The 18,543-nt window shown below is 38.8% G+C and overlaps 1 protein-coding gene across 2 annotated transcripts in view; it reads right to left on the bottom strand.

The window, feature by feature from the left end:
• The window catches only part of LAMA2 (laminin subunit alpha 2), a 656,330-nt gene that overhangs the window by 143,642 nt on the left and 494,145 nt on the right, over nt 1-18,543 (bottom strand). For both annotated transcript variants that reach the window (XM_053591647.1, XM_053591648.1), the window contains exons 33-34: nt 11,689-11,831; nt 6,781-6,879 (exon numbers count right to left, since the gene is read on the bottom strand). In XM_053591647.1, the coding sequence (XP_053447622.1) occupies nt 6,781-6,879; nt 11,689-11,831 (242 nt within the window). The remainder of the gene's footprint in view (nt 1-6,780; nt 6,880-11,688; nt 11,832-18,543) is intronic.

The raw sequence follows: 18,543 nt of genomic DNA, 5'->3' as shown, positions 1-18,543 counted from the left end.
GAAAACTAGAATCTAATGAAGCACATCTAAGCACTGAATAGACACCACTGCTTAGCAACTACCCACCTTTGCATTTTCAGACTCATATAGTTTCTTGCTAAAATTAAATTTCAGTTAGAACCACTTTTGTGATTTTCTCAAGGGTCATCTTCAAACACTGCCAGTTCTGTACACCTCATGGCAGTGAAGCCCTCCTCAGGGAAGCTGTTGAGACCCACAACATGCTAGGAAGGACAGAGGGAGCAGCCACTGACCCCTGTAATGACAATGTGCCAGTTTCATGGGGAATTTCTTCCCAAATATGTCAGGTGCCGTTTTAAAAGTTCCAAATCAAACAAGTACGACTTTTTATGTACTCTCACTCTCTCTCTTTTAGAATATAAAAGCCATTGCCTGCAACTTAAACCTTTTAAAAATTATAAACTGCAAATGTATAATATTATTTACACACAAATCATTTTGGAAATGCTTCATCATTAAATTTGATTCTCAGCAAGCATTAAAATACAATGTCAATAAAGCTAAATGTTGGTATTTTTATCTAGTTCAGCCGATTACACAGCACTGTCCTCCTATAGAGTATAAACGTGTAAGAGATACAAGACACAGTATCTAATAATATCATTATAAATATATGCCTGATTGTCATGCATTTTACAGAACTTCAAAAATCAATGGTTATTTTGGGTTTGGTTTTACCTTTCAGCTGGTTGTTCAAATGTTATTGTTTACATGACTCACAATTAATTAATTAAACAAACCTTGACTGAAAAGATACTATGCCCATAATATCTGTGTTATTGTAGGAAAGACTAAACACTTCTTATTGCCCTTTTCTCTACTGGTGAAGTAAAGAGTCATTTTTCAAATGATCATGGAAATAAATTTGTAATTATAAATTGGAGAAAAAGCAGTGGTCTAGGATAACTATAGAAGCATTCTTGGCATACCTGGAATGTCACAGACTTTCAAGAGCTGAGATTTGAAAGGTGAATTGAAATTAACAAAAGGTAGGGGGAGGTATGTTACCTTCCAGGTAATTAAAACAATGTGTGGAAAGGCTTGATGGTGGGGTACAGGGACTGAAGAGTGGTGTGGCTAGAGTGCAGATGGCCAGGGGCACAGTGATGAGAGATGTGGATAAGGGGAGAATTTTGGCCTTTATCCTAAGAGCCTAAGGGAAGACAGAGGAAGAATTTAAGCCCTGTGGTGACATGTTCACATTTGGGATAGCAAAGTTTATTCTGGGCATATTGTAGAGAACAGACTGGGAGGAGAACAAGAGCAAAAGCAGAAAGATTAGCTAGAGAGCTAACCTGGTGATCCCAAACTAAGGGTTATGAGACTGGATGAGGGTGGAGTGTTGATTTGAAAGCAGTACACAGAAGCGAAAGCCACGGTGTTTGGTACCAGTTGGTTAAGAGGGAAAATGATGAGGAAGAAAGAGGCATCAGGGTTCCTAGATTTCTGGCTTTTCTGCTCAAACCATGGGGGTCCAGATGAGCAGCGGGGAGAGATGAGAGATGAGCCAGGGTTAAATCAGGTGGGAGGTGCCTTGCAGACCATCTTGAACCAAGTGGAAAGCTGTTGCACAATTTAAAAATGGAGTGACTGATCAGATCTGTGGCTTGGAATGTTCACTCTGCCACATGAATAATTAGAGTTGGAAAGAGCATTCATAGAAGGGAACGGAATTGGGTTAAGAATGAAAGAGAGGGTAGAATGAAAGGCAAGATGTTAATTTCTCCTTTGGGTGACTTGGTAGATATTGGCAGATAAATCACCATATGGGTTTTAAGAGGAAATCATAGTTTTAGTTTGAGATGTCCAATCAGTACTTTATATACATAGGACCAAAGCATGAGAATGAAGTCTGTTTTGAAAATATAGATTTATGAACTATCAGCTTACACAGGGCAACTAAAGTCCCCCCAAAGAGTCTATGGAATGAGAGGAAATGCGGACTGAGAATTAGATGCCATGGAATGCCAACTTTCAAGGGATCGGCAGAGGAAGAGCCTGAGCATGAAAGGTCAGAGAATGAAAAATAGAACAGGGAGGAGGGAGGATATCAAGAAGAAAGGAAGAATCAAAATGGAAACTGCCAAGTAAAATTAATAGTGTCCATCAGATTTAGTCACTCGCCTGTCATTGGTTAGGGTGTAAAAACAGTTTCGGTAGTGGGCTGGGAGTGGAAATCCAGACTGCAGTGGAGTGAGAAATGAATATAGACTTGTCTCTAAGCTCTTAAAAAAAAATTGGCTCTGACAAGAGAAAAGGACTAAGGATGGTAGCTATAGAGATATATGGAGTCCTCATCAAAGAGCGTCTTGATATTCCACACACATTGTAGGGCTGTTTGAATATGTTAAATATGATTCTCATATTCAAGGAACCTATGTGCCAGTGGAGGAAATAAAATAGAAATAAATCAAAACATATTGAAAAATATAAATAATTACATAATATTTTCTTACCTAATATTTACATATTGATGAAATACTATGTATATGAAAATACATTTAACTAAGTTTCTCCATTAACAAATGAGCACAAAATATAAAAATGCTTGAAGAAGAGAGGGCAACTCCTATAGCAGCTATGCAGGATAAAACTTGCCAGGTAACTTTACTTATCTACAGATTGTATTAAGTGAGTGGTTAGTCCACAAAGTAGAGAAAAGGGAGCATCACAAAGATTGGCAGTACCAATCAAAGTGTTTTCCAGAGGAAAAGGAGCCTTAGCCATTAGGTAACTATAGAATCACAGCAGTATAATCCTTGGCTGACATCAGAATTATCTGGGGAGCTCTTCAAAATCCTGGTCCTCTAACTGTGCCTCAGACCAACTGCATCATAGCCTTTGCATGTGGGATCTGACCCCAGCTAATTCCAATATGCACTCCTAGTCTAACACACCATCACTTTTGATTAGTTATGGGTAACAGAAAGGTGTGGTCACTGTCTTTCTCATATTCTGGGCCCAAATGCAGGATCATTCATGACTATGAAATAGAAGATTTAGTATTCTTAGCCTGATATTATTGGTTATTTAAGTCATCTAACCCTCTCTTTAAGGTTCTATGTGTATCAATTTGCCTTTTGATTGTCATGCAGCTTGACCACAGGAAAAGAGAGAATTAGATGTATTGACTAAGTATTTGTGGTCTCCATGACAGTTATGTTTCCAGTTATGAACGCAATAGGGACAAAGCTAATTAATGAGAAGTTACATTTCCTTTGTATCCTCAACCCATCAAGCAGATCTTTGCCTTCAGTAGTCTTATTTTTAGATCTTTTGCTACTGAATCCAAAGAATAGGCAGATAAAAATGGAACTAGAGTATGAAAATGGGGGAGAAAGCAACTTTATTATGGAAAAATCTGTCAAACACAATCTCAGGCAGGTAATCAATGTCACCATCCATAAAAATAAGTCATATTGATCACATGGGCAACATAATATTGTACCCTGAATGAGATCCTGAAACAGAAAGAGACATTAAGTAAAAACTGAGGAAATCTGAAAAAAGTATAGCCTTTAGTTAAAGATAATGTATCCATATTAGCTCATGACTTGTGGTAGGTTTTTCATACTAATGCAAAATGTTAATAGTGGGCCACAGAGTACACAGGGACTCTGTACTATCTTTGCAACTCTTCTGAAATCTAAAATAAAGTTTATTTAAAAATAGTATTCGAACTAACTGGAAATGGATTATAAACCCAAATGTAAAAATGCAAAAACATACAGTTCATTGAAGCAAACAGGAGAAAATCTAGATGGCCTTGGGTATGGTAGTGACTTTTTAGATACAACGAAGGCACAACCCATGAAAAACATAATTGATAAGCTGGGATTTGTTAAAGTGAAAAACTTCGGTCAGTGAAAGATACTCCCAAAAGAATGAGATTTTCCTTGAATATGAGAATCATATTTAACATTCAAAAACCAGGAGCTACAGAGTGGGAGACAATATTTACAAAAGACATATCTGACAAAGGACTGTTATCCAAAATACAAAATGAACCCTTAAAATTCAATAATAAGAAAAAGTAAGACAATTAAAAAATGGAAAAACACTCTAATAGACATCTTACCAAAGAAGATATACAGATGGCAAATAAATATATGAAAAGATGCTATCATATGTCATTAGGGGTTTGTAAAATAAAAACAAATAAGAGATACCATACACAACCCACTAGAGTGGTCAAAGTCTCAAACACTGACAACACCAAATGCTGGTGAAGATGTGAAACAATGGGAACTCTTGTTCATTGCTGGCTGGTGGGAGTGCAGAAGGGTGCGGGCCACTTGGAAGACATTTTGGAAATTTCTTACAGAATTAGACATACTCTTATCCAAGAATCCAGAAATTGTAATACATGGTATTCAGCCAAATGAATTGAAAAATTATGTCCACACAAAAACATGTATATAGATGTTTACAACAGCCTCACTCATGTTGCCAACAGGAGGCAACAAAGATGTCCTTTAGCAGGTGAATAGAAAAATAAACTGTCATATATCTAGACAATGGATTTCATTCAGCACTGAAAAGAAATGAGCTATGAAGTCATAAAAAAAAACATGAAGGAACCACATGTACTTAGGGAAAGAAGACAATACGAAAAAGCTATGTACTGAATGATTCCAACTATATGACATTCTGGAAAGGGCAAAACCGTAGAGATAGTGAAAGACAGAAAGTATGAGATAGTAAAAGGTTTCCAGGGGGTTAAGGAGGAGGAAGGGATGAACAGGTAGAGCACAGGGGATTTGGGGGGGCAGTGAAGCTTTTCTTAAGATACTATAGTGATGGATACATGTCATGATACATTTGTCCAAACCCCCAGAATGCACAATGCCAAGAGCAGACCCCAATGTGAACTATGGACTTGGGTGATGATGCTGTGTCAATGTAGGTTCATGGTAACAAATGAATTACTATGGTGGGGGGGAAGGTTGATAGCCAGTGTACGGGAACAGGGGGTTTAGAAGAAGCCTGAAATTTTCACTCAATTTTGCTTTGAATCTTAAATTGCTCAAAACAATAGAGTCTATTTAAAAAGCAAGTATGAGAGAATGTGTTGGAAGGATAAAAGGATGTAGGCTATGACATAATAAAGTTCTGACATTCCTAACAAAATATTTCTTGTTTCTCTAGGCTGGGATCACCAATCTACAATAAGCTCAGTGAGGGCAAGGACCGTCAGTTTTGTTCACACCTCTATGCCAACTGCCTGTCATGGTGCCTATGGGAAGTGTTGACGTAACAGTATGGGGAGACCCCCAATCAGCAGTAATTAAATGAACAAATCAATGAATAAATAAATGAAATGCCACCATTTTCATGGAATTTGTCTAATTATTCCTAGCCAGATTAAATCATTCCATTTTTGCATATTTCCCTAAACATTTCATATTCCTTTATTTATTGCATGTTTTATTCCATATTTGCACGTAGTTGTCCTATCTTTCTACATGTGAATGCTTATGTGAATGTGCGCACACAAAGACACACACCCCTAAAAGTTCCCTGAAGACAAATTGAGCCTCATTAATATTTTTCATGTGCCAATGCTTAACTTGAGCTTTGTATGTAATGATCATTCATATATACTTATTGAATTGAGTTTACTCTTCCATGAAGTGTTTTAAAATTCTTATTTGGTAGTAGTCATGTAAAAAATACAATTTGTTAGATGTTGAATTAATCTAAGATAAATGTATTCATTAATTCAATGTTCAAATATAATAAGAAACTGTTTTGTATCTATACATTCTATATTGCTAGTATGAGAATCTGGAAAAGTAACATCAGAGCCATTGTTTAGCATTATGTGCTCAGAAGCCTATTTGATTTCCCTGTGGACGTTTTCCTAAACCAATAGCAGGTTATGTTGAGAAAGGATGAGCCAGGGGGAATCTGAAGAGTGAGCCCAGCTTTAGTCCCTGAGTTCAGCAAACTGTGTGGCCATTGTTAATTCATTTCACTGTCATGGCCTGAGGCAGCTCTTCTTTAAAATACAAAATAGACTAGATAATCTCTAAGCAACTTCTGGCTTCAATATTCTTTGTCATTTAAAGCTCTTAGATACAAACTAGATCTCTACATTCCAAGCTGGTTTCCCACTGCATGCATTTTTCTGGCCACAAGATGGCGAGCTTTATGTTGTTTTCTTCATTTCTCTAACAAAAAGAACTTCAACCCCCTTGCAGTTTTTGAGAGTTTAAAACTGACAATTTCTTTAAAAAGTCTGATCAAAGTAACACGGACTCTGCATTCTGACTTTAAAAAGTATCTTAAATGCTTTAAAGTTTTGCAGTACTGACTTAGGCTGTATTTCTATGCAAATGAAAAAATCCCATGATGAGATCAAAGAGACTGTAAATATTTTCATTTGTTTTTCTTTTTCTTTATATAATCAAATATAGTACTTCTGGAATTCAGAATTGATAAAAATAAAAAAAATATTACCATGGAGGCTAATGAATAAAATTCTCGAAATGCCCTGTCATTCTGGTATTTTTAGCTATTGTTCTTGACACTTCTCAAGTATCCCAAACTTTTTTCTTGTTTTTTTTTTTTTGTGTGTGTGTGTGCTATTGGTCTTTACAACTCGCTTAGAAGTAGAGGAAGCACGTCATAATACATCTATTTCATACACCAAATTGGGAATTAGGAAGAACAAGATTTGCATTTCAGAACTTTAAATTTTCCTTAATTTACATAATCTGTCTGGTTTGGGGAAGATTGCCGATTTTGCCAACTTACCCTAGTCAGAAGCTCATTCATTTCTGTCACAAGCGTATTCAGATTGCCCTCCGCCAGCTGAATGAGCCTCTCGGGGGCACGCTGAGGTGAGAGCAAGTGCTGAAAAAGATTTCAGAGCACGTACATTTTAGCAAATGGTCTTGCACTGATCCTGGGGTTGAACATTTAACAGAACACATTTTTTCCTATATCTTCAAATAACATAGCCTTCTTGCCTTCATAAAAAGAGAAAGACACTATTTCAATGGGGCACTTAGACACTGAGTATCATGCTGAATATTCAGGCAAATAATAAAAATTGTGGTAATTTATTGAGAGATCACTATGTGCTGAGTTTTTTGGGTTTTTTTTTTATTTAATTCTTACAATACCTTTATGAGGCAAGTGTTATTCCATTTTGTGGATGAGCAAACTGTGGCTTAAAGATCACACAGCCAGTGAAGGGTAGAGTTAAGATGAACTCTTTATCTGATTCTTTAAGGCTCTCATTTCAATCAACAGACACTCAGTTTACAGGTAAGGAAGAGAAGAGCAGCCCTTGGTACAGGGACCTGGCCAGGCTTCAGTGTTGGTAGGTACTGGCCTGGCACTCACTGCTGGGCCATATTCTTTTCCTATCGAATGTAAATAATCTCAAAGAATAGTAACATTAGACAGGGTCATTCTGAGTCACAGATGAATGAAACAAAAAATGATACCACTCTTTAATCTTCTTCAAGCACCCACAAAACCATGGTCTCTGTGCAGGTCGCAAAAAATACTCTAACCTCCTGTTTCCTGGGTAATAAGAGTGGCTCCTGCCTCCTTACCGAGCTTTGCCTTACAGTCCCTCTGTTGTCCTCTCCTTTTAGGTAAGATATACAATTATTCCCATTTCTTACCAGCACCCAACCAGCACAAACCCTGCTTCCTTGACCTTGCCTTCAAATTATCCAGCACATGCTCAAATACTGTAAATTATTCCTAATACTGTCTTACTGAGACACCCCACAATTTCCCACAGTGATCAGAGTCCTTTGTTATAATAAGTTAATAAACCCAGTTTGTTCCATCATGTGTACTTTTGGTGGTATCTGTGTGGAACCTGGAGAGCATGGATACAGTTAAAGAAACTCAGGAAAGAAGTTAATTAATTGTTCATTATGGTTTTATAATATCAAAACAGGATCCTAAGTATTCAGATATTAAATAAACTATGAAAGAAGAATGCAAACACAATATCAAGAAAGATGGGAATGGGCAGTGCCTGTGGCTCAAAGGGTAGGGCGCCAGCCCCATATGCCGGAGGTTGCAGGTTCAAACCCAGCCCTGGCCAAAAAAAAAAAAAAAAGAAAGATGGGAATTTAAGGAAAATCAAGATGACTTGGCCCATAGAGGGTGGGTGGCTGAATCCTTTGGCTTAGATGATGTTCCATAGATTTTATCCTCCTGTCTAGGACCCTCAGGACTTCACCATCAGTGCTTAAGTATTAGTTTTAAAATGTTTTCTATATAATCAAAATGTTTTCCCTTCTAGTTTAATTTCTTTTCATTGTATTCACTCCACAACAAGGAAAATGACTGGTCAGAATTCCTTCTATTGAAACTCTTCACCTCGAATACTGGTAGTGTAAGTAAACCCATTTTCCTCTGCCTTGGCTTTCAAGGTTGTCTTTCATGTCAGCCTGTCCTGCTGACATCTTCAGCCTAATCTCTCACTAGCAGGTCTGCCTTGTAATGTCTGCCAGACAGGCTGAGTTCATCACACCTCTTCCTCTCTTCACTGGCTTGCATAAGTAGGGGTGCCTTTTTCTCTGTGTCCTCACATGGCAGAGAAATCTCTAAATACTACCACATTGGAGGTTATGGCTTGCTGTTGTCTGAATATCTGTGTCAATCCAGTATTCATATGTTAAAATTCTAACCCACAACTTGATGGTATTAGGAGATGAGGCCTTTGGGAATTGAGCAGGTCCCAAGGACAGAGCTCTCATGATTGGGATCAGTGCCTTATTAAAGAGACACCAGGGAGTTTGCTATTCTCTTTCACCTTGTTAGGACACAGCAAGAAGTCACCATCCATGAGAAATAGACCCTTACCCGACACTGTCCCTGCCAGGACTTTAATCTCAGACTTCTCAGCCTCCAGAACTATGAGAGATATATTTCTGGTGTCTATAACTAACTTGTTAATGGTATTTTGTTATGGCAGCAAAATGGAGTAAGAAAGGACTTCAATATATGAATTTTAGGGGATATAAACATTCAGTCCAAGACAACTTTAGCTCTTCTTGGAGTTTCTGTAGGAGTTGTAAGACTTGAGTCAATTGTCTAGTTTTTAATACATGGTAGTGATTCCTGCCACTATCATTGTGGGTTTCATCTTCTGGAAAACAGTAATATTAATACTTAACTTAAAGGCCATGACAAAGAATAAAGAATATATTCCCTAGAAGAGTACTTACCAAAGCCTCATGAATTTTAGATTTATTCATCCAGTCTCAACCAATACTTCTCTGCCCATTAAAATGGTGTCTGTCTTTCAAGTTCCCACACAAATTATACTCTATCATTAATGGTGCATTCGCTGCCACTTTGAACCTGACTGATTTCTCCAATCTTTGTCCACTATTGTACTTAAAATCTTTGTAAGTCATACGGTAATTATGTATTTTTGCTAATTGCTTGATTATTGTTTAACAATTATTTTACAACCACATAGAATCTAAGCCTCCTGAGGGTAAAGAAGACATTATAAGAGTCATGAAATCCCCAAGAAACCAAGTACAAGGCTGAAAATTCTACAATTTCTCAATAAATAGCTGACAATTGACTGATAATGTGTAAAATGCCACTTCTCATCTTTTCTCATCAGGTGAAATAACCCTAATTTCCTTAACATTTCCTACCATCCCATTACCTAGCAGAAGTTTCAATGATGTTTTAATACAGGGTTTTTCACGTTGGTGCTTGTTGAAGTACTTTCAAAGGTTTACTAGCTCTCTAGTACAAACTTTTTTTTTTTTTTTATTGTTGGGGATTAATTGAGGGTACAATAAGCCATGTTACACTGATTGCAATTGTTAGGTAAAGTCCCTCTTGCAATCATGTCTTGCCCCCATAAAGTGTGACACACACCAAGGCCCCACCCCCCTCCCTCCTTCCCTCTTTCTGCTTCCCCCCCATAACCATAATTGTCATTAATTGTCCTCATATCAAAATTGAGTACATAGGATTCATGCTTCTCCATTCTTGTGATGCTTTACTAAGAATAATGTCTTTCACGTCCATCCAGGTTAATACGAAGGATGTAAAGTCTCCATTTTTTTTAATGGCGGAATAGTATTCCATGGTATACATATACCACATCTTGTTAATCCATTCCTGGGTTGGTGGGCATTTAGGCTGTTTCCACATCCCTATTCAATAAATGGTGTTGGGAGAACTGGATGTCTACATGTAAAAGACTGAAACTGGACCCACACCTTTCCCCACTCACAAAAATTGATTCAAGATGGATAAAGGACTTAAATTTAAGGCATGAAACAATAAAAATCCTCCAAGAAAGCATAGGAAAAACACTGGAAGATATTGGCCTGGGGAAAGACTTCATGAAGAAGACTGCCATGGCAATTGCAACAACAACAAAAATAAACAAATGGGACTTCATTAAACTGAAAAGCTTCTGTACAGCCAAGGAGACAATGACCAAAGCAAAGAGACAACCTACACAATGGGAAAGGATATTTGCATATTTTCAATCAGACAAAAGCTTGATAACTAGGATCTATAGAGAACTCAAATTAATCTACATGAAAAAAGCCAACAATCCCATATATCAATGGGCAAGAGACATGAATAGAACTTTCTCTGAAGACGACAGACGAATGGCTAACAAACACATGAAAAAATGTTCATCATCTCTATATATTAGAGAAACGCAAATCAAAACAACCCTGAGATATCATCTAACCCCAGTGAGAACGGCCCACATCACAAAATCTCAAAACTGCAGATGCTGGCGTGGATGTGGAGAAGGGAACACTTTTACACTGCTGGTGGGACTACAAACTAGTACAACCTTTCTGGAATGAAGTATGGAGAAACCTCAAAGCACTCAAGCTAGACCTCCCATTTGATCCTGCAATCCCATTACTGGGCATCTACCCAGAAGGAAAAAAATCCTTTTACCATAAGGACACTTGTACTAGACTGTTTATTGCAGCTCAATTTACAATTGCCAGAATGTGGAAACAGTCTAGTACAAACTTTTAATTTTGTGTTTTCGCAGTGACAGTGATCTCAAATATTAATATAAGCATTTCTGGATATCAATCTTGGCACCTGACAGATGAATATCACCACCTGATGTTTGATTATATGACAGATTGAACACATAAGTCATGTGAACTTGTCAAGCAATGCCATAGGTCAACACAAGACCCCTTGCAAAGGACTTTCTGGTTCACATGTGGAAAGATAGGAGAAGTGAATTACCACCTGTCCCCTGCCGATGGAAGAACCCATGTCAATATTTTAGTCTTGTTGCAAGCAACAATTTCCTTGGAGCCAAACTCATGTTACTTTATATTAATGTTTTTAATTTGAATTTTATTGGTTTTGTAGGCTTTTGTAAAGATTCATTTGTTGTGATTTTATAGAGCTATAAGTATGAGGAGTTCATACCCAATTTTATGTTTGCATGTATTTAAGTAACATCATAAAATTGATTTAGTCCAAACACTGGGGGGAAGGGGTACATGAGGCTCTTTTAATAGAAATCTGTATGTTATAGTTCTCAAGTCTGAAAAACACTGGTTTAGAAAAGACTTGGGAGAGTGGAAAGAGCATTTGCTAACTATGGCCTATTCCCCTTGGGAAACTTCTATTGCCTTGACTTTGGTTTTTGCTGTTGCTGCATCAACCTACCTTTAGTTCCTGGGTCACATTCTCCAGACCATGCAGCATCCTGTATGGAGCAGGCAGCGGGCCCGTGAGGTTGATGCTCATGGCCATCCGCTCCAGGCTAGCCAAGTCACCGAGAAGCAGGCCTGTGCATTCATCTCCACAAACTGTGAAAGGAAAGCGACAGAGAATACTTACTTCTGCTAAACATCCCAGGCAGATGTTCAAAGATTTTAGGGTCCAAGAATAATTCTGTGAAAAATGAAGCTACTCATCTTGGATAATTAATGCTATTGAATGAATGATGGTTGAAAAAAGATGAGGATGACAGGTGGTGCCTGTAGCTCAGTGGGTAGGGTGCTGGCCACATACACCGAGGCTGGCAGGTTCAAACACAGCCTGGGCCAGCTAAACAACGACAATTGCAACAAAATAAACTAGCCAGGTGTTGTGGTGAGCACCTGTAGTCCCAGCTACTTGGAAGGCTGAGGCAGGAGAATCACTTAAGCCCAAGAGTTTGAGGTTGCTGTGAGCTGTGACACCATGACACTCTACCCAAGGCGACAGCTTGAGACTCTGTCTCAGAAAAAAAAAAAAAGGAAGAAAATAAAGATGAGGATGACAAAAGAGCAGATATACCCATCTCCCAGAACCTGAAATTCAGAAGATGATATAAAAAGAGAGACCAAAGAGAAGGAGCAAATAGGGTTGGAGGGCAAAGTGTAGTGCCAAAGTATTAAAGTTCTCCTTTAAGACTGTTGGGGTTCAGAAGCTGATACCCTCAAATATGGCACTTTTTACACACAGCAGCCCCCACGGCCCCCACCATCTCCCCCAAAGCACGGGATAAAATTGTCTTTGAAGTTCCCTAATTGCCTAAAGTCACGACCAGTGATTTTTCAACTGGTGTGCCACAGCAGTTCAACTGGTGGTCCTCCGGTGAAAGGATCGTAGGTCTGCTGAGAAATTTAAAAAATATCATTAATTAAATTATTTGCAAAACAAGTTCAAAGCACAGGGAGTATATTCTTTTCTTACTCTTTTTTTCATCAACATAATTTAAACCTCACACTGTGGTGTGAGATTTAAAGTAGTTGAAAAACACTGGTCAAGATCTTCCAAAGAAGAAAACAATTACCTCTAGTCCCTTCCCTGAGTTTTCATTAACTACCTATAAGATTCGTAATAACCAGAAAGAGGAACTACTGAAATTTGGTGGTAGTGGAGCAGGGGTGGTGGCAGAATTGGTAGAGAGAAGAATGGTTGTTGTGTGTTCATTATCAAAATAATCACGTAAATAATAGTAACATTCCTAAAATTAATATGCATCGATTCTTTTGGAGGATTTAAAAAAATTCCAATAAAATTTGAACTTTTCAGTTTTGCATTGCAGAATAATAAGTCTATCTTCATACTGAGGAGCTGAAAGTGCCATATTTATGGTATGCATTCATACATATGGTTACAATTTCTATCTCGGGCTTGAGATAGGGCTATCAGAATTACACACATATTAGAATAGAGGACATACATAATATGGAAAATACTGAGATTTGGAGCAGCTTTGGATCATGCCCCAAATTGGCAAGAATTCAATTAGTTCTCTAAATAGCACTCCTCTGAGCTGCTTAATGGAGAGAAAACCATTAACTAAAGCTTGTAAACAAAGAGAAGGAATACAGAGGGTGATTTTTTTGATAGGACAGCAGCTAGAGGTGAGTTACAATATCCCTTCACAGGGATTAAACTGCCCCAGCAGGGCTTTTCATAAATCAGCTCCTCGCCGGTGACACCTGCAACTGTAGCGCGTCCACTGCGGGGGCTTCGGAAGCTCCTGGCGCTTTACAAGCTGAGTGAACAAAGAAGCTTGGGAGGCAGGAGCAAAAGACTGGAACTGGAGCTGTACCTTTTACTCTCTCCTTTACCAAATGAAAGAGGATTTGCACCGCATACAAACTAAGTACAAGAAAGAGAGCGTCTTGGCTTCCTACCCTCACTCGGTGCCAGCTTCAACAGGCCTGTCTCCATGAAACGATCACAGAAAACACCTCGCAGAGCACCGTTAAGCGCCAAATTGACCATGTCTAAACATCAAGATTCACAGACCGGTTTTCAAGCTTTTGTGGACCTCAGAATCACCTGTAGCATTTTCTGAACTCACAGAGGGCCCGGCTATGGCCCCAGTACTTCTGAGGCAGGTGACTGAATCACCTGGTTTCTGACTCTCTGAGAACGTACTTTCCTAGCAAGCTTTTGAGTGATACAATACCGGGCTCTGTGCGTCCCACTCTGAGCAGCAGCTGTACTGGCATCACGTGGAGTTTATCAGAAATGCATAATCCTGGGCTCTACCCCAGATCTAGGACATCAGAATCTGCACTTGAGAAAGATCCTGTGGATCTACGCACAGTCTGAGGAACCCTGCTGTGGCTCAGTGGCTTCTCAGCATTGGATACGCATTAGAATCGTATGGGAATTTATAAAGGACGGGCGTCTGGGTCCTGCCCCTTGCCCTCCCCAGGAAATCTGATTTGATGGGTTTACAGTAGGTCCAGGCATCATTATTTTTAAAAAGACTTGAGAATATTCTACTATGCAGTCAGGGATCAGAACCACTGGACCAGATGATAAACTGCAGGGATGCTCAATGCTAAAAAGAGCGAGGCCGTGAAGGAGATCATGTTGCATGCTGTCTGCTCTGCCTGGAACAGTCTCTCTGCACCTTCACTCACCTTGCCCCTAGTCACGGCCAGGTCAAATGCTCCGGTGTTACTTCCTCACAGGGAAAGCGCCTGACGACTCTGAAATTTCTGTTCCCTGAAATACCCATCAGTCACTCCTGCACGCCCTTTGTTGTCTTAACATTCAGGCCTGTCTGAGCTATGTATTTCCTTTATTTACACTGCATTGTTTCTCCCTCACTACAGAGAGGACCTTAAACATCTTGGTCACGGCGCCTACAACATTGTCTCGCACATAACAAACATTTAGTAAATACTTGTGAAAGATGAGAAGAATATTTTGGACTAAGGGAATGGCAGAGGTTAATATCTGACCATGGCAGGTATTCAGGTCCATGGGAGGGTGAGAAGATCAGGGAGAGTGAATGTTAAGAGGAGAGGAGAGACGGAAGGAGAGAGGCGGTGCCGTCAGCCAGACAGGAAACGTCTGAATGTGAGATGGAGAGCCTCGCAGAGATGTGAAGAATGGGGGGATGGGATAAAAACAATGATTAGAGAGAGAGAAAACTATGCTGTGATTAGAGAGGAAGAGACTCTCTGAAATGAAGAAAGATGATTGCTATGATGCCTTGTTGGGGTAATTCAGATTCGACCCAGGAAAGAGATATTGGAATGGAGGAGGGATGGGAAGAAAATAGGTTTAGAGTATTATGAGGAAACAACACAGATACTGACCAGATCAGAGAGACCAGATTTCTGAGGAGAATTGAAAATGGTTACAACTTCTCTGTCACTCATCCCATGAACAAATGGAGTCTTATTTCCTTTCCCCTTGAATCTGGGTTGCTTTGCGACTAACCAAACCAGACCAAAATAGCCTCCACACTCTGACCAACAGAAAGTGGTGGAGGGGTATTTGAACTTTTGCAGTTTGTTTTCGCACTCCTGAAACCCGCTGCCTTGAGAACATTCTCAGGGTAGGCTCCTTGAGGAAGAGAAGGAACGTGTGCAGTTGGGGCCCCAACATGTGAATGGAGCCATCTGAGATCCCTAGGCATGACAATGAAATGGCTGTCTGACTAAGCCCAGCCATATTGCCAACCCACAGAATCATGAGAATATACATACTTGTCTTAAGCTACCAAATACTGGGGTAGTAATAATAGATAATTGGTAGACTTTCTCAAGTTCTGCATGTGTAATTTAGAGTGTGGATTCATATCAGAGACTTTAAAGGTTAGAAACAAGCATTAGTGACAATCCTTTTCTTTCTTTTTTTTTTTTGAGACAGTCTTACTCTGTTGGCCTACGTAGATAGCTGTGGTGTCACAGCTTACAGCAACCTCAAACTCTTGGGCTCAAGAGATCTTCTTGCCTTAGCCTTGCACGTAGATGGGATGACAGGCACCTGCCACATTGCCTGGCTAGTTTTTCTATTTTTAGAACAGTTGGAGGTCTTACTCTCGCTCAGGCTGTTCTTGAACTCCTGAGCTCAAGCAATCCACCCACCACAATCTCTCAGATTATAGATGTGAGACACTGCACTTGGCTGATAATTTTTTTTTTAATTTCCTTGTTTATTTTTATCTTATTTCCTTGCTTTTTTTTTTTTTTTTTTTTTGTTATAGAGTCCCACCCTATACCCTGAGCAGAGTGCAGTGGAGTCATTGCTCACTGGCTCACTGAAACCTTAGACTCGGGCTATGGGCATCTCGCTGCCTCAGCCTCCAGAAGCCACTGGGATTACAGGTGCTCACCACGGTACCCAGCTATTTTTTTTTTTTTTTTGAGTTGAGGTCTCACTCTTACTCAGGCGAGTCTTCAACTCCTGAGCTCAAGCAATTCCCCCCATCTTCAGTCTCCCACAATGCTGGGATTACAGGTGTGAGCCATTTCACCCAGCAACAATTCTTATTTTTATTAAAATTTATGAAGAATTTGAAGTCTTCTTTCCCAGTGAGCCCAAGTTCACCCTTCTTTTCAAAGTTCCATTTGACTTCTGGTGAAGATGTATCTTTCACTGATGTTCTTAGAATGTGCACAAGTAATTTGCTCTTTTTCCACTTTCAAGGTCATGAAGTCACTTGATGATATAACATCTCCCCATGGTCTCTAGGGCTCTGTGCCCCTTTGCTCTTTGCCAGTCCTTTCTTTAATTTATGTATAATGTATAGCTTACCTATTTCCAAGAAGGAATTGAGAGGGTTGGTTGACAATGGTATGGCTTGATGTTCCTTACTAGATGGTACTAGAAATTCCCAGGGAAAGTCCCCACAGTTTTCTCAACTTTTATTTCATGCAAGAAAAAACTGGGGACTGGAAAGCAGAACTCGATCTGATTTACTGTAATATTCTACAGAGTAAATTGGTACACTAGAATGCCAAGAGGCATGATGAATACTGATTTTTCTCTCATTTATTCTGCCCCCTGCCCATCTGTTTTGGTTCCTCATCTTCGGTTGTTGAAATGAAAATGTATTTAATTGCTCTTTCAAAGACTCATACATTCCATTTTATGTCTCTGTGTCCAAAGGTCTATTATTATCCCATGTCTCATAGTCTCTGTATTTGCTTTTGGGGGAACAAAGTACAAGCACATTTCCATAAGTGAAAGGTAAGTTTTATAGTATGCGCCAAGTAATATACCAACATCTGTCTGAATGGGTCAGAAAGACTTATGAATATGACAGCCCTGGGGATTTTTTCAGAGCTTCTGTACAAGTCTAGCTCATGCAGCTATAAGGTAAACACTCAAGGAAATGTGCCCTTTACATAATGCATTGCTGTTTTATTCTGACACAAAATATTTACTTACACCAGAAGCTACTTTTATTTGCCCTCAAAAAAGTCTGAAGTGTCTGGCAACAGACATTGGAGATGGAATGCAAATTAAAACCAAGTTTAATTCACTATAATAGGAAAGATCTGAAGAGTGTACAGAGATGGAATAAATTCACATTATGTAAACAGCTGTTCTTTTATAAAGGTACAATAACAGCTCAGTACAAATTAACACCTTTCTTATAATCAGGACCCCAAAAACCTCTCCAAACCATTCTCCTAATTCAGCGATACAGATGAGGTTATAAATTGCGATCCTACCCAAAATGCATGGGAGCAAAGGAAATATTTCAAGACGATGATTATATTTTACATGACTAAATGTTTCCGAGGCTTTGCCTATAAAAGTGTCAGGATAAATTTGTGTTTAATATTAACAAATGCAGTGCTAAATTCAGATCGTTATAGCTGGGCCCAAGTAAGGGGCAAATCATGCAGCCAACATTACAGATCTTTCTGTTAGCAATTAGTACAAAACATTGCGTTTCTACCAGAGTCCCCCATGCATAATAACTACCGGCTACTGTCATAAAAAAAAATCACACACTGCATTCAAACTTAAGAAGCTGAAACTGATAAGTATATTGGTATTTCTTTCTTTCTTTTTTTTTTTTTTTTTTTTGGCCGGGGCTGGGTTTGAACCCGCCACCTCCGGCATATGGGACCGGCGCCCTACTCCTTGAGCCACAGGCGCCACCCTATATTGGTATTTCTTAAAAGGCCAAACTATTAACCAATTTCAGGTAAAGATATATAAATTGTCTGCTCTAATCAAATAGGGATAAAATGAGTAAATATACATTTTTAGGAAATGATAAAATCGTGTTAATGTGTATATTTTAAATTAATTCTTCTAAATGAATGGCAGTGATTGTTCCCTGGTTCTGAGTTTTATATTTTTCTCTTTCCCTTATCTTCTTCAAGAAGAGAAGGTTAGATTAGCATATATGTAGGGCTTATTTGAATTTATTCAGTTATTCTACATTATTTTAAGTAAATATCTTCTAACATAAAAATTTGATTTCAGATTCATTAAGGGGGCTTTTGTCCCTTTATTTCTTTGAATAGAGGGGGGAACGGTATTCTGTAGGTTTTACTGAGACTGAGGAATTTGTTCATGTACCAAGTCATTATATATGTAATATGTGTATATGTGTAATACATATAAAAAAAGAGAAGTTCAATATGGTTCAAGGATGGTGTAGCTTTTTAGAAGAAAAATGGAAACCGAAAGTACTATAACTCTTAATAAGATAATAGCTTTTATCTACACAATAGTCACCACATATATATTTTGCCATTATCATCTCACCTCAAGTTCACAGCAATTCTAAGAGGTGAGTACTATTAGTATTCT

Source organism: Nycticebus coucang, chromosome 5, assembly GCF_027406575.1.
Source record: "Nycticebus coucang isolate mNycCou1 chromosome 5, mNycCou1.pri, whole genome shotgun sequence".
Classification (NCBI taxonomy): domain Eukaryota; kingdom Metazoa; phylum Chordata; class Mammalia; order Primates; family Lorisidae; genus Nycticebus; species Nycticebus coucang.
This window is presented reverse-complemented; position numbering and strand designations above follow the sequence as displayed.